Raw genomic sequence first — 26,885 nt, 5'->3', positions numbered from 1 at the left:
ACTCTGGAACAATCTGATTTTGAGTTGTAAGTTTGAATCTCAAACTGATCAAATTTCAAATCTTTTCTTTGCTTATAGTTACCCCTATACCAATATCCAGTGCATCCACTTGGATCCAATCAAATTTCAATTTCAACTTTGTTGCCTCCTTTAGCCTCCATTCTAGCTGGAGGACCAAGATCAACACCTCCCAATCCCATTCCAAGGTGTCTGTCCAAATTGTCAATTCCGCCAATGGACTCCTCTGCCTCACCAAGACTAAGACAACTCCTCGAGATCGAGATCGAGACCGAGACCGACATCGTGTTGGCATATTGAATCCTGTGACTAATGAGTACATCAAGCTTCCCACCGGAGATCTGGATCGGTATCGGTATCGCTATTGCCATTACGGGTTCGGGTTTAGTCCCGTGACCAAGGAGTACAAAATAGTACGAAACTGGTGCAGATACAAAACAGGCATTACAATTGTAGAGATTATGGTATTTGGGAGAAGCCACCCCCAGCAATGGCAATGGACTAGCATTGCCTCGCCTGTTCGCATCAAATCCCATGGCGTTTGCTTCAATGGAGACCTTTTTTTTGAATCAGAGTACATGTGCTGCCAAAGATTCGATCTACAATCTCACATTTTTCAGTAGATTTCTTATCCAGAACTTGAAGATCATCCCCAAATTATGTGTTGCACTACTCTTGGGGTCCTTAATGCCAATCTCTATCTTACTCGTTACAGTCCTCCCACTCTTCACTACCATGTATGGAAGATGGAACAACAACAACATTCATATTCCTGGACAAAAGTATCTGTTGTGGATTTACCACAGAGTCTTTTCCCGGAAAAAGATGATGGTTTGATTGACAAGTTTAACCTCAAGTTCCTCAAATCTTGTGACGATGGTAACATCTTGTGTCTTCTCCATGGAGTCCATTTGGCGTTGTATGATCCCAACTGTGGAACCCTCCGCAAATTGGATCGAGTTAAGAGCGATTAGTCCATTTTCACCGTTGAGTCCTTCAGTCTTGATTCTCTTCACAACATTCTCACAGGAGATGATGCTTGAAGATTGAGGATTCCCCAACTTCGACTGATTTTTTCTTGCTTTTTTTATCATTTATAGTTACTGTGGGAAAGGAAAATTATGTATGTTCCATCGTTATCTTTTTATTTATTATGATGGAGTTTTTTCAATCTTTTTTTATTTATAGTTACTATGGGAAACGAAGGAAGATTATGTTCCATCTTTATTTATTCATTATTCTACCCAAGATTTCAAGATTATTCTTGGAATAAAATTATACATTTACCCTGGTAAGGAAATTGTTTGTTTACCTTCTTTGGAAGTTTAATTTTCCTACACAAAATGCAAAAATAAAAGCAAATACAATAGGGAAGAGGATGAGAATGAGTGCCACGAGGGGAAGTTGATTGTGGTGAAACCCAAAGTAATCTCTCAAGAAACCTGAAACTGTTGTCTTTTCTTCAAACACATTCAAAGTGTTGTCTATATCTCCATACTGTGAAGTTAGCAAACAATTCAAAGTCCATGATGTTGGGGACATATAATACAACCACATCCACCACCTTGGGATTTGCTGCATAAAAAAAGCACAAATTTTGATTTCTTTCTCATTACTATAAAGTAAGAAAAGAGCCTTGTTTTAGTCAGATATGGCTTACCGGTTTCGGGACGAGAAAGCAAGAAAAGAGATTGAGGATGGTGTAGAAGGCAGAGGACAAAATGTTAGCGATGTAAAAGTTTGGTGTGATGGAGACAAGCAGAAACCCAAGATAATTGAAGTAGAGAAGTGCACAGAACATTGAGTAGAAACACCAAAATACTTTGGATGTTGATCCATAGTATCCAATCATTGGGTAAGTGATAATCAGATAGGCAGCTACTTGTACAAACAGGTATGGAACCTCAACAGTTACCTGCAAAGTTATACAAAATTTTGAAGTTTAACAGCTTAACTTATGAGAGGACTTCACATTATAGAGCTTCAAAGTTCAAAGTCTCAAAAATCTGGTAATATGTTGACATATTAGTGGTAAATATAGACAAGACAGGAAGAAAAACAAAACATTTAGTGGATTTAAGTTATGTGGTAAGCTGCTTTCTGTGGTATATTTGGTTAGAAAGAAATACGATACCTCTCTCTATTTTCATAATAACACACAATAATATGATATTGTTCGAATAGGGTCTTAAGCTTGTATGCTTTTTATTTTATCTAAAAGGTCGAATACTAATAGAAATCTTGTCTGAATTTTTTCAATTTCAATTGGATTGGAAACTACGTTCGCATCTCCAACAGAATAAAAGGTATTTTTCAAGGGTGTTTGAGGAATGATAATTATTCAGACTAGAATTTGATCTATTTTAATGCGTGTCTTGGTGTCTAAGACAAATGTTTTACATAATTATTTGTTGGTGTTATTTTGGCTCAATATTGGGCTTCTCAATCTTTTTTTGTCCTTACATTTGTGCTTCACTATTTTTTATTTTTTATTTTTTATTTTTTTTACATTGTCCTTACTTTTGTACTTTTACTTGCAAAGTTTGTCTGTATAAAACTAAAAGCCTGAATGCCAATTATCGAGAAGATTAAACAGGTTAAGATGAGTAATGTACCTGTGCAAGTGAATAAGCCCATGAAGAATACATCCCAGCAAACCGTTCTCTGTACATCACAGTTCTCTCCATTGATATATGAGGAAGGACCAATGAGCAGTTGTCGATGCCAAGGAAAATTACAGCAGTTTACATTGAACCGAAAATATTGAATAAGTTCTGCTGGTTCTCTCTTCATACACAAACAAAAAGAAGATAAAAAGTTTCACATGCTTGTCAGTCTCCTAATACTTTTAAGAACTGAAATGGAATGGCACCAAAAGCATTGCATAGATGCATAAAATACTCACAGCTCCTTTCCCTTGTTCCAGAATACTATCCCAAAAATCAAAGATGATACAACTGTATGTATGAAACGCATCATGTTATAAGAAGGACTTCGCCAATACGACAAGTTTTGCTTCCAAAGGCAAGCCTTGAACTGTCCCATGAAACTTTGCGAAAAGATGTTTGAGAAATGCAAATCTCTCGAACCAGGAGGTGGAATACTCAACTGCTTCACAAGTTCTTTGTTATTCCTGCAAAACAGGATTTGTTGAAAAGCATGTTTTATGTCTTTTTTTTCTAACAGTCCATAGATCAATTTGAAACAATTCTCTTATCTTATTTTCATTGCATGATAAAATAGCTTCTTATCTGAAGAAGAAAATTAGAAGAAAACAAAAATTGAGATCCTAACTTGTGTACTTGGGTGAGACGAAAGATTCTAGAGTTTAACTCACTCATATAGAGCAGAATTCCTATATACTTGAGCAAAATCTATGCCAAGTTCAGCTTCTGATGGTGGAGAGGTAACCTCTAACATCCATGTTGCAGGATTGTAGTTCTCTCTGATCTTTGAAACCCCAGAGATATGCTGTGTGCAATAGAAAATGAAATGCTCAGAAACAATGAAAATGGAATATATTGTCACAACAAAATTGCTAGTCTTAGAGAAAACTGACCTCAAAATATTCTATAATCTCACTTGATTGATGTCCAAGTGGTCCGCAGTAGATCATACAACCGCCAGTTTTAAGAAGAATCAACTGCACAAAAAGTGAAACCAGCATAAAAATCATGGACTTGTGATTGTAGTCATCCCCGCACTCTCAAGTTCTGCTAGTCAAGATTGTTGAATGAATTTCAAATGACATGGGTTTTCAACAAACCGGCAAAAAATGTTTTCAACAATTGTCATGTGGGCAAATGTTTGAAGGGAAGACAAAAGTTCAATGTACAAATGCAATTACACCTCTAATCTGGAAATTTACCTCATCAAATGATTCAAAGATGTCGATACTCGGTTGGTGAATTGTACAAACTATTGTTCTACCAGTATCCACTACATTCTTGACCGCACGCATGACCATAGCAGCTGCTCTGGCATCTAAACCAGTGGTAGGCTCATCCATGAAGATGATAGAGGGGTTGGAAACAAGCTCCACAGCTATGGTTAATCGTTTATGCTGCTCGGTTGATAGACCGCTGACACCAGGTACACCAACTAAGGAATCCTTTATGCTATCAAGTTCAATGGTTTCAAGGACTTCATTCACAAATTGCTACAAAATAAGGAACTAATGTCAATTTCACGAACAAATTATCCTCAGTGAAAAATAACTATAACCATTTAAGTTTCAGCTTGAGAGGGCATGAGAACACCATACTGATTTTGTTTTTGAATCAATGTCGGATGCCAAACGAAGCCAAGCAGAGAAAATTAGAGATTCTTCCACTGTGATTTGTGGAGAATGTATATCAGTTTGTTCATAGTAACCAGATATCTTTGCGAATGTTTCTTGAACTTTAGGAAAACCCCCAATTTTTATTTCTCCTTCAACGTATCCACTTGTTTTCCTTCCTGCAAGAACATCAAGCAGAGTCGTTTTCCCAGCTCCACTGACACCCATCAATGCCGTGAGGACACCAGGTCTTAAAGCCCTTGTAATATCAGAAAGGAGCTGGAGTTTCTTCTGGGTGAAACCCCTCTCTCTCATTTCCTTGAATTAAAACAAAAAGTTAGTTGTAATATATTCAGGCTTTTAGTGCTTCAACCATGAAATGAGGCTTGTCTGTGAGATTGTTCTCAAAATAGTTTTCTCCTTTCCAGAACATAAATCGAACCCAACCAATCACAATTCTTAGAATCAGTTATAAAATCAAAAATAAAAACAGGTTCAATATTAGTTTCAGAGTCTCAAGACTATTACCAATGGCATGTCCACATAATACTGCAAATCTTGAAACACTACTGTTAAAGGCGTAAAAGGCAGTGCAATTCTGCCTGTTCAAAATCAATAGAAAAGAACATCAATAAATTTATATAATGACAACAATTGCAAAATTCGAAAAAAAAAGAAAAACAAATAGGGACAGATTACGTAACCTTTGCTCGATTCTACGGTGGTCTTAGGAGAAGGAGCTTTTTCCACAGAATTAACACCGCCATTGCAATCATCACTGCTCTTTGCTTGTGCGAGCTTTTCATATGAGACAATGGCGCGAGACGATCCAGGAGCTGAATGTAGAACGAAATGTGAAACTCATATATGTACTACTACGAGATTTGAATTAGCATTTCAAAGCAATCAAAGAACGAACGAACGAACTCACGCTTGAGAAAAGTTAGGGCCAATGCAAATCCAACATTGAAAATTAGGGCAAATCCGAACAATGCTCCGAGTGAAATCCAATAGAAGTATTGATGATAATCGAGTCCTCGACTTTGAAGAACTGCATTCCCTATCGTAGTACCGTTCGTAGTTTCGATCTACAAAAACTTTTTGTTCATCATTCACTTTTTTTGCAATTTAGTCCTTAGTATTTAGAAATTTTCAATTTAGCCCCTTCTATTTTTTTGTGTTACGTTTTTCAATTTTCAATGACTGATAATAAACCAAAATACTTATAACGAAGAAGTTTCTAATTCCTCTATCAAATTTCTAACAAACTGATAGCAAATATTATATCCTCCTCTAAATTTCTTGCAATTCATACGTAAAGTTGTATGATTTAATTATCACTCAATTTTAATGATTGTATGATTTAATTATCACTCAATTTTAATATTTAGAAACAGATAAGAGATAAAATTAGAAAATATAAAAATATAAAGAACTAAATTGAAATTTTTAGATAATATAGATTAAATTGAAAAAATTCTCTAACTCAAATATAAATTTAGATTTTTAAACTTTGAATTAAACACACCCCTCCCTACCGTTGGTAAATGTTAAAATGACTAATAATAAACTTATGTGATATAATACTAAGTGAATAAATAAAATTTTAGAGGATGAAAATAGTTACACTCAAAAAATTTCTAATTCCTCTCTAAAATTTCTTGATGGTAAATATTTACCTCCTCTAAATTTGTGTCAATTCATTAAGTTTATGTCATTCGAACCAAGAAACAATGAGAGACTAAATTAGAAAATGTAAAAACATAAATAACTAAATTAAAACGTTTTAGATAATCGAGACTAAATTGAAAAAAATTCTCAACTCAAATATATATTTAGATTTTTAAAATTTTGAGTTTATATAAATACGTAAATATTAAATTACAAATTGATTAATTTTCAAGATGGTATTTAATATATTCTTAAATTTTTAATTTTGTTTCTAGTAGGTCTGTTAACTTTTAATTTGACATTTTTAAAAATTCATGAATTATTAGACACGAGATTGAAATTCACATCTAATTCTAAACGCTAAATTTTGTATCTACTAAATCAGTGAATTTAAAAAAAAAGAAATATTATAAGTCAATGAGTTATTAGATATAAAATTAAAAGTTTAGAAATTTACTAGATATCTTTAAGTTAAAAGATATATGAGTTTCAAAGTTCAAAATTTAAAGCTCTATTTCATATTTTCGAAAATTTAAAATTTTATTAGATAGGAGAGTTTATGTAAATAAACTTGTAATATAATCCATTAAATTTTTTAATCATTCACATTCAAACTTTTAATTTAATTTGATAAAAATTGAAAATTCACTTATCAACCAAGTAACTTTTTCCTTTAATTATGTGTAATAAACCCAAAAGACCCATTCCAACCAAGCTGGCAAGGAGGCTACAAAATTCCAAAATATATATATTTAAAAAAATCAATTTCTTCCTATTAAAACATATCCCTCCGTTCCTCTGTTCAAGGAGGAGATAATGAGAGGAAATAACTCCCTACTATAAAACAAGTATAACATGTTGGAGAGGGGATTCAAACTCACAACCTCTTGATTGGATGTATATACCAATTACCATTAAGCTATGTTCGATTTTGCAAATTTTATTTATAAGCTAAACTTTTACCGCATATTTGTAATGGTTATATTTTTTTAAAAAAATATTATTACAACAATTCATACTCTTTTTAAGAAACTTTTTTTTAGTAACAAGTTATTTTAGTCGGTTATATATTACTATGCTTAAATGGATAACAATAATGGTGTTTAATAATAAGGGAACTATGCTTAAATGGATGGTAATAATTGAGTGTTTAATAATAAGGAAAATATTATGGACTTAGTGTATCAATTTTTAACCTATAAAATTTCAATTTCATTAAATTGTACCCCTTCAATTTGGACAAGTGTCGCTAATTTTTACCCTTTTATAGGTTTTCATTTAAAAATTTGTAGAAATAAGTATTCTATGTCTTTAATGAATTATAAAATATATATTTGATATGAAATTGATATAATTAAGATAAAACGATAAAAGAGCGGGTTTTTTCTTTGTTGAAATTTATAGGTTTTGGCGGAGTTATTTAATAGTGAATTTTTTGTATTAATCAAACTTAATTTTGTGGAAAGTTTACCAGAACAGCTAAACTCAGTTCTTTTTTAATACCAAAATTTTTTCCAATTTCTGCTTTTGACTGATGGAAACTATCTCTCCTTAATTTCTATTACCTAATCGAACCAAAAAAATAAAAATAAAAATCACAATAAAAAAGTGGTTCTTACGATCCTATTACTGGAATAGCGTTCGGTACACCTGTTACAATTTTGATCGGTTCACCGCCTACGTGCCCTTTACGTTCAGTCATTTCAAAGAACACTTGCCCCCAGTTTCAACAATGCACTTTTCGGACCGAGAAAGCCCCTATCACAACAAGAGAGATAGGAGACTTTTTGCGATTCGTTAGGCTCAGCACTTCAACATTTCCATCCGATTAGTGAATTTTTACATTATTTTTGTAAAAATTAGTCGGTGAATTAAAGAAAATAAATAGATAGTAAAAATTCCTAACACTTGTTTCGATTTCAATTCGATGAAATAATTAAAAGTTTAGAGTGATAGTTATACAGCTGGTCAAGTTCAAGGATAAAAAATATTCTTTCTTTTCACTTGATACTAATGAATTAAAAGTTAGTTAAATTATAAAGTTTAATTTCTAAACTTTCAAATCATTTATTTAAGAACATTCTTACATGGTATAATATATATATATATATATATATATATATAAAAGAACTTTTTTAAAATTTTATTATAATATTGAAAAGAACCCAAACAATTTTTTTTCTTATTTATAAATAAAAATATTGTTTTTTCATTCTGGGAGGTTATGCAATTTAATCTTTTTATTAAAAAATAAAAAAAAATCAAAACAATAAATAAAAAACTGTTATCAAACAGGCCGTTATAGAAATTAGGGGATGAAAAAACGTAGTTTGTTTTTCATTTTTGTTAGTCCAAAGTCCCATTCAGAAGGGTTTTTAGGGTTTAAGAGCAACGTCGCTGCCACTGCCACTGCTATTTCAGCTCTCTCGCTTTCATTTCCGTTCTGCTGAGTTCTTCATCACAACTATTCTCAATTTCTCGCCATGTGGGCTCTTCGTAGAGCTTCTACTCCTCTTAGGTACGCTTCTCTTAGCTTTTGTTTGAGGGTGTTCTTCATAGCGGACCTCTCAGTTTGTGTAGATTACATTGTTCGTTTGCTAATGCCAAACGGCGCTTAATGTTCTTTCTAGTGAAGAAATTTGATTTACTTTGTTATATACAAGAACCCTTTGCCTTTGGTTTTCATTAACTATATGTAGTCGGTAGAAATTTCTGCTTGATTCTGAACGAGTTTCCGGTGCTTTGATGATGTTTGATTGTTGACGAGCATTAGAGAAGGAAATGAAGTAAAAAGCTTTGCGTGATTAGTTCTTTTCTTTTTTTAATCGTATTGAAGCTGCCTTATGAAGCTTCCATTTGGTTGGGGTTTGTTGTCTGATTTTTTCTTAATATTCCTACCATTTATAAATTTCTGGGTTTTGAGATTCAATCTTGTAATTTATGATGCACTGTACATTTGGGCTTTTGATTTTCAAATATAATTGTTTGTCTGTCATTAAGGGAGATTTTGTTCTTTCTCCGTAAGTAAGAAGAAGCTTTGGAGATGGTCTGAGTGATAAGATTCAAATCACCTCAGAATGAAGCAGTTAGATTCAAAAGAAAAACAAATGCTGTTCATCAGAATTTCTAAAAAAAGTGGACAACATCTTGATACTCTTATTTGTCTGATACCCAAAACATGAACTTCGCTGCTGAGAGTTTCCTCAAACCCATCATTTTCAATCATCCGATGAACTCTGTTCTTGTATGTGTGTATTTTTGTGTATATATATATGTGTGTGTGTGCATGCATGTGTATATTGTGGTTTCGAAGGTATAATACCTCCAATTTCTCAGATCCTTCTTTGTATTATTTTTTTGTGTTCTCTTACTAGGAATCAAGGATATAGAGTAAGAAATTCATACGTCCTTGGCAAACTAGGGATGCCATATTCTTGGGAAGGAAATATAGATGGTTTGGGTGCTGCCCCTGCTATATCTGATAGGTGCATTTCTTTTGAGAGAAATAAACTTGCAACATGGCAATCCTCTGGGCTTTATATTAGTAGTCATGGTCTATCTTCACAAGCTGGTGCTGAGAACAGTGGAGAGGAAGATGACTTGGAAGATGGATTTTCTGAGCTTGAAACGCCTCCAAGCACTAGTTCACTTGGAGATAATAAAGCAGCTGATGATAATGAAGAGGGATTAATCTCTGGAACAGAAGTTGAGGATGACGATGACGATGATGGGACTCAAAATGAACTGGATTTACCTGAGGTTGAAACTGAACTTGTTGAAAAGATATCAACAAAAAGGGCTCCTTCAGCGCTGTTCAAGGCTATTTTTAATGCTCCAGGTTCTGTTGCTAGTGCACTTGATAAATGGGTCAGCGAAGGAAAAGATTTAAGCCGGGCTGATATCTCTTTGGCCATGCTCAATCTTCGTAGACGTCGAATGTTTGGGAAGGCTTTGCAGGTAATTTGACATGATTTTACTTTTTCTAGCTATTGGAACTTATTTGTGTGGTTTGAGGTTTATTGTTTATGATTAATCTCACTCGTCTTGAGATTTGCATCACTCTATTTAGTTTATGTGATTAGCAGACACGATGATTTCAAGATGCTGATGTGGTTTTTAAACAAAAAATGATTTCAAGACGTGTTTGTTAGGTGATTGATATAAATTTACGCTGGTAATCAGTAAACCTGGGTGTGTTGACCATAATCAAATGCTTGCACAGAAATTGCCGAGCTGGCCTACAGCATTCAAGAAATAGTGCTAGATCCTCTAGTAGAATTTTAAGTTGGTCTGATATTAGGTTGAGCAGCCCGGAACTGCTTGATTGAGTATATATATGGATTAGTATTTATTCATTGTTGACCTTGTCCTTATTATATGAAAATGGTTATGCAATTTTTAACTATTCCTTATTGATATGAAAATGGTTATGCAATTTTTAACTATTGTCACTGAGTAATTTCTTGACTACTGTTTATGGTAAATATTTTTTCCAATTTGTTCTACATTCTTATTCTTCATTTCTTGAACTCATGCTGGCGTTGCTTTGGGGGCTCCCAGTTTTCAGAGTGGTTGGAAGCAAGTGGACAACTCGAATTTGTTGACAGAGATTATGCTTCTCGCCTAGACTTGATTGCAAAGGTACGAGGTCTCCACAAGGCAGAGAGTTACATTGATAAAATCCCAAAATCCTTCCAGGGGGAGGTAATATACAGAACTCTTCTGGCCAACTGTGTGGTTGCCGTCAATGTAAAGAAGGCAGAGGAAGTATTTAACAAAATGAAAGACCTTGAATTCCCAATCACAACATTTGCTTGCAACCAGCTGCTTCTTCTTTACAAGAGGCTTGACAAGAGGAAAATAGCCGATGTGTTACTGTTGATGGAGAAAGAAAATGTCAAGCCTTCCCTGTTTACTTACAAAATCTTAATAGAGGCTAAAGGCCTTTCAAATGACATAGTTGGGATGGAACAAGTTGTTGATACGATGAAGGCTGAAGGAATTGAACTTGATATAGCTACTCTAGCGATATTAGCTAAGCACTATTCTTCAGGTGGGCTTAAAGAAAAAGCCAAGGCCATTTTAAAGGAGATGGAAGAAGTTAGCGCCAACGATCGTCGATGGCCTTGCAGAATTCTACTTCCCCTTTACGGAGAGCTACAAATGGAAGATGACGTGAGGAGGGTCTGGAAGATCTGTGAGTCAAATCCTCGTATTGAAGAATGCATGGCTGCCATCGTTGCTTGGGGAAAGCTGAAGAACATCCCAGAAGCAGAGGAAGTTTTTGAAAGAGTGTTAAAGACATGGAAGAAGCTGTCCTCAAAACAATATTCTACCATGTTGAAGGTTTATGCAGACAATAAGATGCTGATGAAGGGAAAGGATCTAGTCAAGCAGATGGCAGACAGTGGTTGCCGAATCGGCCCAGTCACGTGGGATGCAGTTGTGAAGCTTTATGTGGAAGCTGGGGAGGTAGAGAAGGCAGACTCTTTCTTGCAGAAGGCTGTCCAGAAAAACCAGATGAAACCATTGTTTACCTCTTATATGATTATTATGGATCAATATTCAAGGAGAGGCGACGTCCACAATGCAGAGAAAATGTTTCATAGGATGAGGCTATCGGGTTACGTTGCTCGATTCACCCAGTTTCAATCTCTGATACAGGCATACATTAATGCAAAGGCTCCAGCCTATGGTATGAGAGAGAGAATGAAGGCAGATAATGTGTTTCCAAACAAAGCTTTGGCAGGAAAATTAGCCCAAGTTGATGCATTCAGGAAAACAGCAGTGTCAGATTTGCTTGACTGAGGAATTGAACTCGATACTGTTGGAATGGATAAACTCAGATTTCAACTCTGTTTTGAAAATCACGTGTTAGTGGCTGCGCTTTGAAATATGGAAGTATACACCTGTTGAACAAAGAAAACTTCAAAATGGATCGAGCCACACGTGTGTTAATATATTTGTAGGAGGAGATTTTTGTTTGGATTCTGTTCCTCCTGTGAATTGAAATGTGTGAATTGAAATGAGAAGACTGATGATGTGAAACTTTCGAAGATGTTGGATTATCAACTATTAATGTGCTTTTTTTGTCTTTTTTAATTGTGGAATTGAGAGGAATTATGTTATCTGATGCTGGAAATAAGGCATCTTCATGTTCTCTTTATTATATCAAACAATAAGATGGGAGAAATTCAAAACTTGCATGATGAAAATTTTGAAATTACCACTCAGAGGAGAGATGCTTATCTTATTACTTACTGCATGAATGGAGATCGTGACATGGTTTACTATTTTAACACCTTGGAGGAAAATACTAAGAAAAAGAAATTGTATACTTCCATTCCTGAGTCATTTTAGATCAATAGAAGGTACAAAAAGGGCACTAAAATTTCATATAAATATGATTTTCTGGTGTAATAAGCTGATGTAATACAAATCTAAGTTACAGATACAACCTATTTTTCCCATTCAGTTCTATGCAACATCGCCCAACTACGTAAAAAGATTATTGTAATAAGCATACAACATAACCAACTGACACCAACAACTGCAGATGTGAAAACTATATTTATATATATCAATCACAAACTTCACCTAAACACCATTACCCATCTTGATCCATTGTACAATTCCTATGACAGAAGCAGGTTCATCCAATGAAGAAATTGGAGCGCCAATGCTCGAGGCGGCAGTCGTAAATTTGATTGGAGTCTTTGGATTAAATTGAGAGAGAGCATCCATGCCCCCTCACTCTCTTGGCCGTGCGAGCCACAGAGAGCTGAGGGCACGAAGGCGGGAGAAGTAGTCGTTTATCGCAAGAAGTGCGCGGGCTGATTGACGGGTTGTCAATATGCGATGCATTTGTTGAAGAGTTTGTTGGCGAAGATTATCAGCCTGCAAGTCCCAAAAAGAAAAAGTGGACCACAGAACAAATATTTCAACTTAATTTATTTCTAGCAGATTCTGAGGCAACATGACCTGAATATATGAGTAATATAAATGTAACAAGCTGCAACTGAAATTTTGAATGACAAATGATTCTGGGGAATCAAAAAATGTTAATTGTTATGAATGAAAAATGATTTCTCAATGTTTAAAAACTGAGGCTTTTATTTTTACTTGAAATAAGTCATTGAAATCTCTTTACATAGCATAACAAAGTGGAAAGTAAAAGAGGGAAATCATAATCACATATGCACATGGAAGCAAAAACAAAACAACAGGTTTTGTTATGCCAATCAGCTAACAGAATCTAAACATGAACTTGTCATTGAGACAGAGTTGGAGCATTTTGAATGTATGGTTTTCACAGAAAGGAAGTCTATCTAAGTGACTTCTCCCATTTGCCACATTTTGGTAAAACCACTTCCAGGTCTTTACATTAGAACAATTATAGCTGGAATAGATTGACATAAACTCTAAAACCAAATTTTACCTGGCGTAGGAAACCTTCAAGAGTTCCTAGCTTTCCCATTGCCATGGCCATTTGACCCATATAATTTGCCACATTCCCGGACGATCCCGAAGTTGCAGGTGAGCCACTGGCCAACGTTTCAGCCAAGGATTGCTGCAACGCATCCATTCCTTGCGAGAGAGCATCTTCTGCCTGTTGTGATAACTGTTGCAGGTTGCAGATGCCCATTAATTGCTGCTCAGTCAAAGGCTCCAATTGGTTTACAAGAAGCTGCATTAACATAGTTGCAGTTAAAACAAACATTCACCAATATGAGAGGGGACGAGGATAAAAGAGGCCATGCTGTAACCAAAAACAATAAAATGCTAAAACTGGATAGTGTTTGCCAATATATGCACATGAAAGCTCAAAAATAGTCATATAAAATTATCCCAAAAATATAAGAGCCATTTATTAAAAAAAGAAACTTCTGGTTTCAGAACCTCTCAAGTTGAGAACTAAAAATTTCAGAGTTCTCATCTGACACCGTGGGATGTGCTGAAAGGCTTCTTAAACCTGATGTTTCATTTTACCTAAGTTAGAAGAAGCGAAGGTTGTCGTTTCGACAGTTGGGCTTTCAGTAAAGGAGAAAGGTATTGTGGGAAGTGCGTGTGTTAGCATGCTGGAAATAAGGTGGACAGTTAGATGTATAATGGGAGAAGCATTTGTAGAGGAGAAATTAGAGAAATTATGAGGTGAAACCCAGCCTCTTGAAAGCTTGGGAAGTTGTGTTATAACTTCCATCAACTTTGGTATCAGAGCAATATGATATGAAGAATGCTAAAGAATAAAAATATAGATGAAAGAACAGAATTGGTAGAAAGCAGTTGAGTTCGATGGAAATAATGAAGATAGAATTAAATCAAATCAGTGTAGGAAAAGTTTCGGAAGATAGCAGAAAAGGAGGTTCTCTGTCTGACCAGATGGAGCGGATAATAAATAATAGTGGTGGAAAGACGAAGGAGACCAAGGACGATGGCCCAAGAACAAGCAGAGCGAACCAAGGAGAAAGAAACCAGAGTGAACTGTATACAAGTTGAAATTATCAAATATTTAGCACTAGAAGGTAAAATCCAGATGGTCTTATCATGCAGAGAGGTTTTTCACAACGAACAAGATAACAAGGAAAGACTTATCATAATTGGTGCAGGAAGAAATTTTCATCAACAGTTTGAAGCTTGAGATTTAAACAGAAGTCTGAATACTGAAAACGATGGGTTAGAATAATGAAGACAACACATCGCAAAAAGGAATATAACATTTTTCTAAGACAGGAATGATGTGCATTAATGCCATATTATGCCAAGATCCAATCAAAATTTGGAAGCCATTACGTGGGCCCAAACTAACATCCCCAGCAATGAAAACAAGGTGTTGCCTTCAGGAGTTCATGATGAAACTACTGCACGGGGGCTAACGCAAGATACAAACAACTAATATATGCAGAATTATAAACAAGCAAGAAATAGGATTGTGTTTCTAGCGCAAGAAAAATGGTGTAAAAATAAGGAGTTTCACTGTTTTGCAGGAGGATAAATTGATGCATGAGGTAATTGAAGAGGAAGCAGATGCAAGTCCATTCATAGAAGAGACAAGCTGGTATTAATTTTATAGTAGGCCTTACATCTCATATGCCATTACAAAATAGAGGGATGTTACAAGACTCAAGTTTCCTAGGAGTTCATGATGCGTACAATCCAGCACACACGAAAGGGATATTTTTTTTTTTAACCAGAAACGAACTTTTCATTGATAAATGAAAGGGATATTACATGGGCTCAACATTAGAAATTGAACCTTCAGAGAAAACAAAGACAACTATTTAAAGAGCAGGGGAGTTGTTGCACCAGTTAGATTGCCTGTTCATAAACCAGTAGTTCTTCCTTCCCACCAACCTCTTGACCACACCATAATAATGTGCAGCCATATTGATTGAATTCATTCATCCAGGGAACTAATTGGTGGGTGACATGTTGGTTGCAAAAATAATCGATATTGGACCATGCAAAAGCCTACTTTCAAGTGCTGTCTTGTTAGTAGTGAAGGATGGTAGTTGGTCTAAATATGAGCGTTGTATAAAGAACAAAATATCGATAAATTTTCAACCAGTAGAAGGAATGTTTATTGGACGAATTATTTATGCTCACAATCTAACCTAACTCATGGAAGAAATATCTACATCAAATTTACTATCTTTGTCAGAATTCAGTCTTTCTCCCTTGTGGCCTTTTGTATATTTCATACTATCAATGAAATACTCGTTTCATATAAAAAAAAAAAATGAAGTTTCCAACCATTGACCACCCTATCTGGGTGGAACGCATGATAATAAGACCAAAAAGCTTGTTTTGGAGTGTCAAGAATCCAGCCCCACCCATCAAGAAAGGCAATTTTATTCACCACTACCACATCTCTGCTGTTGATCTTTCTAATATAGATCAGCTAAATCTTGCTTGGGAAATTGATTAAGAAACTTCTTCTTTGACAAGTGAGGGGGGTTCCCAGAGTCTCAAGCCTTGGCCACATCCACACAAGATTTTTCTTCTTGGATAAGACTCTTCTTTTCATTCTCACTATCATCGCCATTTAGGAAGCTCTTGAGAAGTAAACTAAAATCTTGCCAGCTTCCAAAGTTTTCCTCGGCTAGAACTACCCATTCAATTTCTTGAGTGTTCAGAACTTCTGTGATTTTTTTTTTTTTTTTTTGATAAGAAACCTGCTGTGTGTGTATTACTCACAAAAAGGAGGAAACAGCTCTAATGGCGGGGGCAGAGTGAGCCCCCTCCCGCACAAAAAACTAATTCATAAAGGAACTCCAGTTTTGGAGGATCTCATTGAGGGAGTAATTACAAAAAGAATTGCTAAAAGAAAGACACCACCTGGAAGCCATAAGCTGCACACTATTCCAAAAATTAGAAAAGGAACTCCTGTGATTTCAAGATAACTCCCCCTTTTCTTCAAAGTCTTTTGTTACCCAAATGAAGCCACTGATGCAGTAGATTTTTAGGAAGAACTTTGGTTTTGTGAGGTTAATAATAGGGCCTCAAATGCATCAATAATCTGAACCACGACCTCTTGTTCTACAGATAACCCAAAGTCTTTCTTGGTGCCTTCCAAAACTTGAACGAACCTACCCTTAGTTCAAGAATCAAAGTCTGTAAACCACTTACTCTCCATTTACACTACATAGCTTTGAAGACAAACATCATTGCCAAACCAATCTGATAATGAGTGTAGTCACCTCTGTCTTCAAACAACAATGCTCTAAAGATTCTGCACAGGTTTCTTATGCGTTACAATTTCTGTTGTGACTTGTTAACGCTCAGTGTTCATTACTTATGCACGAGCAATTGTACATGTCAACATACTTTCCACGTAAATTTTTCATTTGAGCATGGATCAACACCCACAATGCGAAGGGAGTGAGAGTGAGAGTCAGGGGGGAGAAGACCTAATATGTTTTCCATAAGTATCACATTTTTAACAAACTAAAATTCACATATTAGAAGTAACAAATTTGATTGCATGCATGCAGGGTATAGGGACCAATTAACTTTATGTTCTTATACTCCTATATGTACTTACCCAATTTATAAACATTTTCTTGCTCTACTGTCACATGTAAATATATAGAGCATTTATTACCTTTAGGATCTCGGATGAACGGAAGCCACCAATCCACAGGAAACACCGTTCTGCTGGTGTCTTCCACATTCCTGACAAGATGTGGAACACATCAGCTTTGGCTGCAATGCCTTTCAACCTGAAAATATCGTCGAACTGTGCAGTCACATTATCAACAATAGTTCGAAGTTCAGTGTCACCCGCATGTGAATTAACTGCAGCTCTAAGCTCATTTATCAGCCTGTTATGCTCCTCTAACCAACGTGAATATTCTACATCAAACGCTAGTGCACCTACATACCAAAAAAAGAAAAAGATATGACAAAGAACCAAAGGAACAGTGAACAAGGTACAACCAGGCCATATTTGAGTACATACTCCATTTAAAAGATAACTTAGTACATCAAGCACTAAATACATGCTGATTTTCTTTTTCACTAACCCTCCACCCACTACAAGATACAGATCACAAAATTGCCCTAGTGTATTCTTCCGTTTCTTCTCAATGAAAGTTAGTTTCTTCATATAAAAAATAAATAAATAAACAAAAGGGCAAACATTGGAGTTTTGTGAAGGATTAGAGATAGAATTATTAACGTTTGGTAGGAGGTAATTGAAAATACCGGAGGAACCCAAGAATGCATGGCACCCTTTTGGGCCGAGCCCATGCTGGGCTTAAGCTGACTTTTTAGCCACAACATCTATATTCTTATTTCAAAGAACGTCCGCTACAAAATCAAATTTATGACTTGAAACATTGGACAATAAAGTCATTCATATCAAAACCTTATAAATTATAAAAAGTCAAGTTCCTTCATAGAGAAGTTGATAATAGCAAGAAAAGGCCAACATAAGGTATTTGTCTCCATGTCATGATGATACGAGAAAACAATGATGTTCAAATCATGATGAGTTGAGAACAGTTACACAGTCGGATAACAAGATATACATTAAAAAGATCACATGCCATAACATGCAAAAGAAGCTTAAATACCATTTCCACTCATCGAATGAGCTTGGTCTCCAGAACTTGAAATAAATATACCCTGCATAAAGTGTGATGGAAGATTTAAGTAAGCAAGCATCTTAACACTTTCCCACTAAATTGAATGATAATGTACCATGATGGCCAAGCACAAAAATATAGATAACTCAACCTGCTGACGGGCTCTCTGGAGTTCTTGCTCAAGCTGAGTAAGCTTCAGCCTACTACTTTCTAGCTGCTGCACATACGCCTATGAAAGAATGGAAAGTGATAAATAAAAAAAAGAGGAATAATTATAGAACGTCAGGACATAAATGATCAAATACACCAAACATTTCTAAACAACCAAGTCAATATCAGTTAAAAATCAGGACATCGTTGAAGCCAAATTCTCCTAAAAAAGGTATCGCTTGTTCAATACTAGACAATTTAAAATTTTAGAGAATTAGCGGAATAAGAGATTAATAATCATGGAAGCTTACTTTTTTCCTTAAACGACTTTTTCTAGCAGCTTCACGATTTTGGGCAAGCCTTCGTAAGGTCTGAAAGAGATGTCAAAAAAAATATATTAGGTGCTTGAACAAGCTGCTGTCTGTCCATCAATATGTTCGGCTAACAATGAAAAACAGATTAGTTTCCAACATGACCTTCTGATCTGCTGTTTTTTCTTTTGATTTGTTGCCAGAATCATATGCCCCAAGTGAGTTTCCTTGATCCTTGTCAAGCTGCAGAAGACAAAAGACCATGAGCTTACCACTCAAGAATTCTAAACAGAAATGTAGACACTGTTACTTGAGATAATGAAAACATTAAACCACAAGATTATTAAAAGAATTTAAGTAACTAGTAACCTGCCTTCTGGTTTGATGGAATTCACATAACTTTGTGAAAAAGGCATGCATGAGTCAAGAAACTTTGTTCAAAATCCCAAACTATGTGAATATTTCAGGGGGGAGATATAATCCAAAGTCCTCCCACACAAGGAGGGAGGAGAAGGTGAAAAGAAGAAAACGAGACTATACTTGTACTGTTGTCTAGCTGGCCCTAAATTATCTTAAGCCTCAAATTGCGATATTTATATAAGGCAACTACATTGATAATTGAACAAAACAAATCATATGCAAAGATCATAAAGATTAAAGAAAATAAACCAGAATATCTCCAAAATGCAACTTGTAAAACTAATTTGAAAACGTACTCAAGGGACTTTACCCTTTGACTTTTGTCATCTGTGTCATCTGTGGAGGTATCAGTTCTTGTGCTCGTATCTGGCATGTTAGACTCTCCCCAATTTTCACGAGGACCACTAGATGTAGAAACCAAATTTGGATTTGATTCTTTCTGTAACGGCAATGTTTGGGAACCCATGATAGCAGTTGGCAGATTTACATCAGTGGATGTAAGTGGCTGAATTTCATTACAGGTATGTCAGGGGGGTATTAATGTTCATCAAATACAAGTTCAAAGCAAAACCAATAGACCATTCTATTAAAATAAAATATGAGAACATAAAAAAACAGTACCTTAATTAAACCACCAAACTGGATGTTGTTGTTCAGAGTCGAACTATTTGACTTTATCTGATTATACAGAGGATCTAGAGCAACCATATTTGGAAATAAAACATATTAGTAGAATAAGAAAACAAGAATAGAAGAGCAGTCAGACTTTCAGAGGTTTAGATTTTATGGCACCCAAGAAAAAATGTAGCTCTTCTTTAGTTAATGTATCAGTATTTTTACATACAAAATTATTCATACATAAAACAGTATATGTACATTATTTAGTTGTAAAATGGAAAACAAATTTAAGCAACTTTAAGTATCATACAGGGAGAGTCATAATTGCACAAGAAAGCTTTAGACAGCTCGTCAAACTTAGTAGACAAATTGCAGAAGGAATAGAAAGAGATGGTAGGATTCAGTTCAACAAAGAAAGCCACCATAAAAAGCTGGGAGTGTAATGGAACAAGAATTAAAGGTGCGTTCTTAGGCTTATTTATCAAGAGGCAGATAATCATGACACCTCTCAGTCATCCTAGAAACATAGCAGAGGAATCATACAGGATAAATTATTCAAAATCATACGAGGGTAATGCAACATCAAGAGTGAAAAATTTAATGAGATATATAAATAATCGCTGAAACTACTTTAGAAGAGGACAAAAATTAAAAAAGCCTCAAGTTCAATTACAAAATAAAGCATTTATACATACTTCTAGTAAGGTCTACATCTTCTATGTGAAATCCAAGAGTTTGCTCAAGTGTTCTTAAGTCTGGGATTCGAGATGAAGGTATAGAGCTTCCCTCTGCACCCCTGAAAATCAAAGTGAAAAAGACTATCAAAGTGTGAAAAACATTTTCCAAAAATAAAGCAATAGGTAAAGTTGTGAACAAAAGACCCTAGCAAAGAAGCAAAATTAAGGGATGCATCAAAACATAACCATGCATCCAAAAACCCATAACTATGGTCTGGAAGAGCAAAATATTTCATTTCTGGAACTCAAGGATGTACCAAATAAATCTGTCTTTAAGTCATACTTGACATTCAACTAAGGATTTAAGTTAACAGATGAACATGCCAAGACAAAGTAAATGCATTATATCCCCTTCAATACATCTTAAGGCAGAAGTACCTTGCAAAATAGAACAAGATTTGTGATTGCATAAAAAATTTCCATACAAACTCATCACAAGATGAAAAAGAGTACGGGTTTGTGTGTGTGTGCGTGTGTGCAAATACCATGTGTTTAGCAAGCTTTATTGTTATAGGTAAAATAATAAAATAAAATAAAAATAAAAAGACAACTGATTTGAGCTGGAGTGCATCGACAAGGAAAAAAAAGGGTTAGCAGAAACTCCAGCCGTCAAATATTTATATTACTCTCATACTTTTTTTTCTTTATAAGAGACAAAAGAGGTATATTAGAGAAAACACCCACAAAAAGGGCCAAAACAACCTAAAGGCGGAGGGTAGAGAAAACCCTCATACTTCACATATATAATATAATGACATGTACCATTAGCAATACATATCCCATCTTTGTTTGCCAGTCATACTAAAAATCATACTAAAAATCACATCTTCCTTGGCACCAAACTCAAATGCACAAAATAAGTTACTCTAACTTACATCTGTAGTCTCCATATTACTTCCGTTTTTATTCCCCGTGTGGGCGGAGTCAAGTGACAAGGTGACAAACCATCCGACATCACCGTGATACTTGATACTTGATAGTTTAATCCCTCCACATTGGTTCGTATTTATAGAACGGAGATTTGAAGTACAAAAACATTAAATTAAGAGCTGAAGAAGACCAAAGTTTTTTACTGAATGCTTCAATGTTGCTATGGCCAGCCCATTGAGTTAAACAAAGTGCCCCTTTCAAATTAAAGCAGATATTAATGAAGCCCTAGGATCATATACTCCCTCCATAAAAAGAAACTACAGCATAATTAGCTAATCAAATGAGAATTTAGTACAAGAAAAAACACTGACCAATTAAAAAGCCAAGTACTGCAAAATTAAATTCAAACAGTAAACCAAACAGAGTACTTGAATAATTCATATTAAAGGAGGATAACAGATAAGCCAAGAAAGTTACATGGAATTATTGGACGTGGGCATCGAAGAAACGAAGCTAGGCATCCCGTTCACCGTTTTATTTATATCGTCTGCACCAATCTTCACTGTTCTACTACCCATCAATCACCATCATCATCACCACCACCACCACCAGTTCAACAAGGAAAATAGAAACCACTGATTAAGAACAGCCTCTTCAATTTCAAACAAAATAGCTGAAACCCAGTACTCTGAAACTCCTAAATCCTAGAACTATTAGCAACTTCCCAATCCAAAAACGTCAAAAACTTCTGCTGCTATCAACAACTGCACAACTTTCAACTTTCGAAGAGCTCAAAGCAAATAGCTGGAGAAAACGTGTCGGAGGCCTCCAAAAACAACAACAACAACCAAATAAAGGAACTACGAACTGTATGTATCCAAAACCCAGAAATTAAATACAACAAAAATCAAGCCCAGAACAAAAGAAGAGGAAGAATCCGGAGATGAGACTTGGGTTTCACAAATTAATGGACATCCGGAAGCCGGAATCCAAGGAACAGCGCAACAAAAACCCTACCCAGAAGGGGTGTGGAGATAAATAGAGAAAGCTTTTTGACTTTTTTGATCAAATTCTTTGGTAAAAGTATTTAAAAACTATGAAATTTTTGTGGGTTTTTTCCTCTCTTTCTTCAAACCCCACCCACGGCGGAAATTTTCAACAGGCCCACCTTGAATTTTGAGCTTCTTTTTGTTATTTTACTTTTCAATTTTAACTTGGCTCTCTCTCTCCCTTGTTCCTGCTCGGGTGAGGGGAGAAGAGAGAGAGAGATAGAGTAGAAGAAGCGTGACGTTTAGACCATTCCAAATTCCAACCTCCCCCTTACGTCCTTTTCCTTCAAAAACCATTTCTTTAATCATTTTTTGATGCTGCCACTTTCTTCTTCTTCTTCCTCTTCCTTTTTTTTTTTTCTATTTTTCTATTGCCGATTCTTCAGTAGTGGGTACACCACCGCCACCACCCTCTCCTCTCTCTCTCTCTCCTCTTCTACTTCTCCATGTAACTTCACCACTGGCTTTTTAAACACTTCCTCTATTGGTAGTTTTTCTTTTTTTTTTCCTTCCTAATACAACAACAATTTCTGAGGAGTAATATTTTAATAATTGAATTAAGTTTGGATCGGCTATTAAAACTTTTCTTATATTGTTTGTTTTTTTAAACCCGTTTCATACCATTTTTTGTTATTTTTGACCATTTCATTTTCTCTTTCCTATTTGATTTTTTATAATTGTTGCAGTTGTATGTTGTTGATATATTCATATATGAATTAAATTTACAATACAATATACGCATAGTGGTTTATTTATCCTTAAAATAATATTGAAAGGTTCGAATCTCTGCATTGTTATTGTATTTCTTTAAAATAATTATTATTATTCTTTTTTAAAATGGACACTTTGTGGACCTAAGATGACCCATATCAAATAGGTGGTTTCTTGCTCCTTTAGGGGCCGTTTGTTTTTCAGGAATGTAGACGTCTGACATCTATAGATGCTTGGAATTTTAGATGTCCGGAATTTTAGATATCCGACATCTTTAGATAACCATGTTTGTTTCGTAGGAAAATTTATAAGGATATTCGGGAATATTTGGATAGCAACGTTTGTTTTGCGAGATTTGTTCTCGGGAATATGTTAAATTTGTAAAATGTTCCAAATATACTCTTAGGAATGTTTATATAATTAATAAACTCATTTAATATAATAGACTTATTTGAATTAATTTAATATTTTTATTTTTTTTATATGTTATTTCGTAGAACAAATATTAACTTATTATAAATTTCATTTCAACTTTAATAGTTTTTCAAGAAGACAATCATATATAATTTATGTAATATCGGGTAAAATTTATTTATCATATTATCACATTATATTTTTTTAAGAAGAAAAATATCACAGGTATTTTAGTCATAAAAAAATGTTGCTTTAAAATTGTATATTTATGATAATAAATATTATTAATAATGTAATTTCATCACAGTATTAAAATAAATGGAGATATTAGATAATTTAATTGCAATTTATTTTACATGTAAATCTAATGTAGAAGTATACTTAATAGCATAAAGTTGTTTATTAGATAACAAGTACATTAATTTATTTTTGAATTGATGAAAAAAAATATATGGAGAAAAAATGAATGATAGAAATGTAAAAAATGGATGCCCTCAACACGGGAATCTTGGAACCCCGTGTTTCAAAAGGGAATCTAAAACTCATAAGATGCCTCCCGTATGGACATCCTAGGATACCCGGACATCTCAAAATTCCCAGGTATCCTAAATTCCCACAAAACAAACGTGGGAATCCAGATGCCCATCTAACGGGAATCTCGGATTCCCACGAAACAAATGGCTCTTTATAGTCAATCTTACCTTCATTCGAGTCGAAAAACTCCTAGTTTGATCAGTTACAGGGTCAAACTGGAGATTTATTCGAGTTCCTAGTTGGGGACAAGACGGGTATGTCCCAAACCTTGCTCCAAGATATATTAACAATATTAATATATTATTTAAATGTATTTAAATATTTATATATAATATTACCTTTTCTTTTATACAATAATACATATATTTTATTGTCAAAGCGAGCATAGCTAGCTGTAAATGACATATACCTCCAACCAAGAGATTGTTTTCCTCTTTCACCTTTACTACAAACATACCCTAGTCTACATCCATCTCCTTCAAACTTCATAATCTACATTACCGTTGTCAACCACCATTGTAACGTTGCCCTAAGTACCATCGCCTCTATAAGTATCTTCTTTGTTCCTTATAGGGAGACGAATCTTTGCCCTCCTCCCCACTTCAAAATTGTAAGGACAAGTCTTCGTAGGGTTGAGAACGTGGAATGCATCTCTATCATTGCATCGTTGTCGATCATTCACCATTTAAACTTCATTCTACCCCTTCCAAGGACAGATTGTTACGTGTTACTCACCCGTCCGCCGCTGGAAACACCACTTCCCATCTAACTTGCATGTCACATCAAATCTTCTTCAAACTTAATATTTTTTTTCACTTATTTATTGATAGTTTTCATAGTTTAAACTCCAAATCTTATAGTCAAATGTGTTTTTTTTTAAAACAAAAATATATGTGGTGTTTGATCCTAATTGGTGTTTGATCCATTTGATTTTTTTGACTCACATGGACACATTTTTTTTATAAGGTTTTAAAAGTTATTCAGTCAAATTTAAAAATAAAAGATAAACTTAGTTTTCAAATTATGCTAATAATTAGTTTTGTAAATAGAATATATTACTTTTGTATGAAATTAGAAAATAAAATTTCGTTTTTCTAAAGAAAATTTTTATTATTATTTAGCTCTCATGGATTCCCTACCAAAAAAAAAAAAAACCTTCGCCATGGTCCAATCAATAGCATAATCTCTCTTGGGTCACCAAATATAGTGGGGGCCATTAGTGTTCATACTCTCTATTTAGCTATGTGCTCAAAATTATAGGATTTACTAAGTTGACTTAGGACTAAAAAAAATTATTCTCATGTGAATCATAATATACATTTTCATTTAATTTATAACATATTTGATTTTAATGTCTTTGCATGAATTGTTTTAATTAGTAACGTTAACACTGTCACAAAGATAAGACACTCGGTTTTAGCTCAATATTATAGAACGTCCAATATATACTTGATTTAAGGGTTGCATGTTAGTAATTTAGAACTTTTATGCTAACAGAAACATCAGAAACATGATTCAGCAATTAATACATATTTTATTATAACTCTATTTTGAGTTTTTCGCTTTTTAAAAATTATATGTTTGTATTCATCATTTTACTTGTCGGATAAGAATATTTTAAAATTATAGCCAGATTTTAAACATTAAAAACAACTTTTAAAAATCTATTTATCTATAATTAAAATTTAGATAAAAATTTTTTTTAACTATTTTTAATGAGTGTTAGTGAACAATTTATTTCTCAAAAAACAAAAATGAAAATCAATATCAAAATCGTAATTTAAAATTTAAATAATCTTGAAGTTACATTTCTTAGTTCGTTCTATATTTTTGGCACACTCGTTTTTATATGTCAAAGTGAGAATCCAGCACCATAGGTCATTCTCAACTTTCTTCGTTTTTTATGAAAAGGAAATCCAATATTGATCTTCGAAAGCATTTTCCCTCCCACTTCTAACTTATAAAAAAGAGCGTTTTCCCTCCCACTTCTAACTTATACAGAAGATTAATGATATCTTAACTATTAGAGTGTGTTATTTATAATATAACTTACTTTTTCACGACTAAAAGTTAGTAAGGTGCGTTTGAGTGGTAATTTGAAAATAAAAATTTGAAATAATAAATTTAATGAATAATAGAATTGTATCTCATGTTTGAGTACTATTACTATTATAGGTGTTTGATAGCACATTTGGAAATTGAATCTCATGCAGTTAAATTGAAAACTAGAGCATTGATTTGTTTTCAGTGTGTTTCAAACGGAGCAGTTTCAATATATATTTTACATTTTTAATTTTAACAAAAATGGAGTGAGTTTATAACATAAAATGGTATATCAAAGTTTAATATAGTTATGCCATCTTGGCAGATATTTAATGAATCTGAAAACAAGAAACCGAATTTAGATTGCATACCAAATATGCTCTAAATAATTACATCTTCTATGGAGGTGTTACATTTTTAATTCAACAATGATAAGATAGAAATCGAACCATTGACTATGAAATAGTAAAATTTTTTAATATTAGAAAGTAGTAACTCATTTTCATACTATACTTTTTTTTTCATAAATAATTTTTAATATAATTAGAATCTATATCAAGATTACGCAAGGGACCATAAGAAGTGTCGTAGCATTGAAAATATTTTCTTACAAAAATTGTAGATTCGAAGGAAGCCAAAGGGCATTCTCGTCATTTAGAGAAGCGATAGAGTTTCCACAGGGGAGGCGTGCGGCTCAAACCAAACGCAAGAAAATAGAAATTAAAAGAAAATTAAAAATAGGTCAAAACTTTAAACACCATTTTGAGAATTGGGATATTCCCGGATGACCTAATTTTGAGGAGGCTATGAGATATGTCCGTTTTCTAAAAATTTTGTTATTCTAATCTTCGTGACATTATCCTATCGCGACAATTTACCTCGTGGTCGTGTCCCTCATTTATTTCTTTTTAGTTATAGCGATAGCGATAACGGTAGAGAATAATGATAACGGTAACAATAACGATAGTTTATAT

At 34.2% G+C, this 26,885-nt stretch overlaps 3 protein-coding genes across 4 annotated transcripts; 1 reads left to right on the top strand and 2 right to left on the bottom strand.

Annotated features, from left to right (window-relative positions):
• Positions 1-1,224: 1,224 nt before the first annotated feature.
• On the bottom strand, positions 1,225-5,375 carry LOC148211504 (pleiotropic drug resistance protein 3-like). Its single transcript, XM_088123713.1, is given in 11 exon segments — positions 1,225-1,593; positions 1,679-1,933; positions 2,634-2,805; positions 2,924-3,151; positions 3,356-3,489; positions 3,578-3,661; positions 3,887-4,177; positions 4,283-4,615; positions 4,826-4,899; positions 5,002-5,133; positions 5,229-5,375. Coding segments are annotated over 9 exon segments (1,773 nt in total). The 5' UTR covers positions 4,835-4,899; positions 5,002-5,133; positions 5,229-5,375; the 3' UTR covers positions 1,225-1,326.
• Positions 5,376-8,302: 2,927 nt separating this feature from the next.
• On the top strand, positions 8,303-12,183 carry LOC111016638 (pentatricopeptide repeat-containing protein At1g80270, mitochondrial). Its single transcript, XM_022292098.2, has 3 exons — positions 8,303-8,486; positions 9,343-9,925; positions 10,529-12,183. Exons 1-3 carry the CDS (start codon positions 8,452-8,454, stop codon positions 11,774-11,776), a joined length of 1,866 nt encoding a protein of 621 aa, XP_022147790.1. The 5' UTR covers positions 8,303-8,451; the 3' UTR covers positions 11,777-12,183.
• Positions 12,184-12,340: 157 nt separating this feature from the next.
• Positions 12,341-22,530, bottom strand: LOC111016639 (transcription factor TGA2.3). 2 transcript variants are annotated; one of them, XM_088124626.1, is made up of 12 exons: positions 21,638-22,530; positions 21,166-21,414; positions 20,249-20,349; positions 19,557-19,630; positions 19,246-19,440; positions 18,681-18,758; positions 18,516-18,575; positions 18,206-18,283; positions 18,043-18,094; positions 17,070-17,341; positions 13,407-13,655; positions 12,341-12,865 (listed from the first exon to the last, which is right to left on the bottom strand). In XM_088124626.1, the coding sequence occupies exons 2-12, from the start codon at positions 21,243-21,245 to the stop codon at positions 12,719-12,721; spliced, it is 1,386 nt and encodes a 461-aa protein (XP_087980752.1). In that variant the 5' UTR covers positions 21,246-21,414; positions 21,638-22,530; the 3' UTR covers positions 12,341-12,718. The 2 variants fall into 2 exon arrangements, with proteins under 2 accessions (XP_087980752.1, XP_022147791.1); XM_022292099.2 differs by lacking the exon at positions 21,166-21,414 and having other exon boundaries at positions 21,638-22,510.
• Positions 22,531-26,885: the final 4,355 nt, after the last annotated feature.

The sequence above is a fragment of the Momordica charantia genome, assembly GCF_013281855.1.
Source record: "Momordica charantia cultivar OHB3-1 chromosome 5 unlocalized genomic scaffold, Mcharantia_2.0 BLBB01000005.1, whole genome shotgun sequence".
In the NCBI taxonomy this organism is placed as follows: domain Eukaryota; kingdom Viridiplantae; phylum Streptophyta; class Magnoliopsida; order Cucurbitales; family Cucurbitaceae; genus Momordica; species Momordica charantia.
This window is presented reverse-complemented; position numbering and strand designations above follow the sequence as displayed.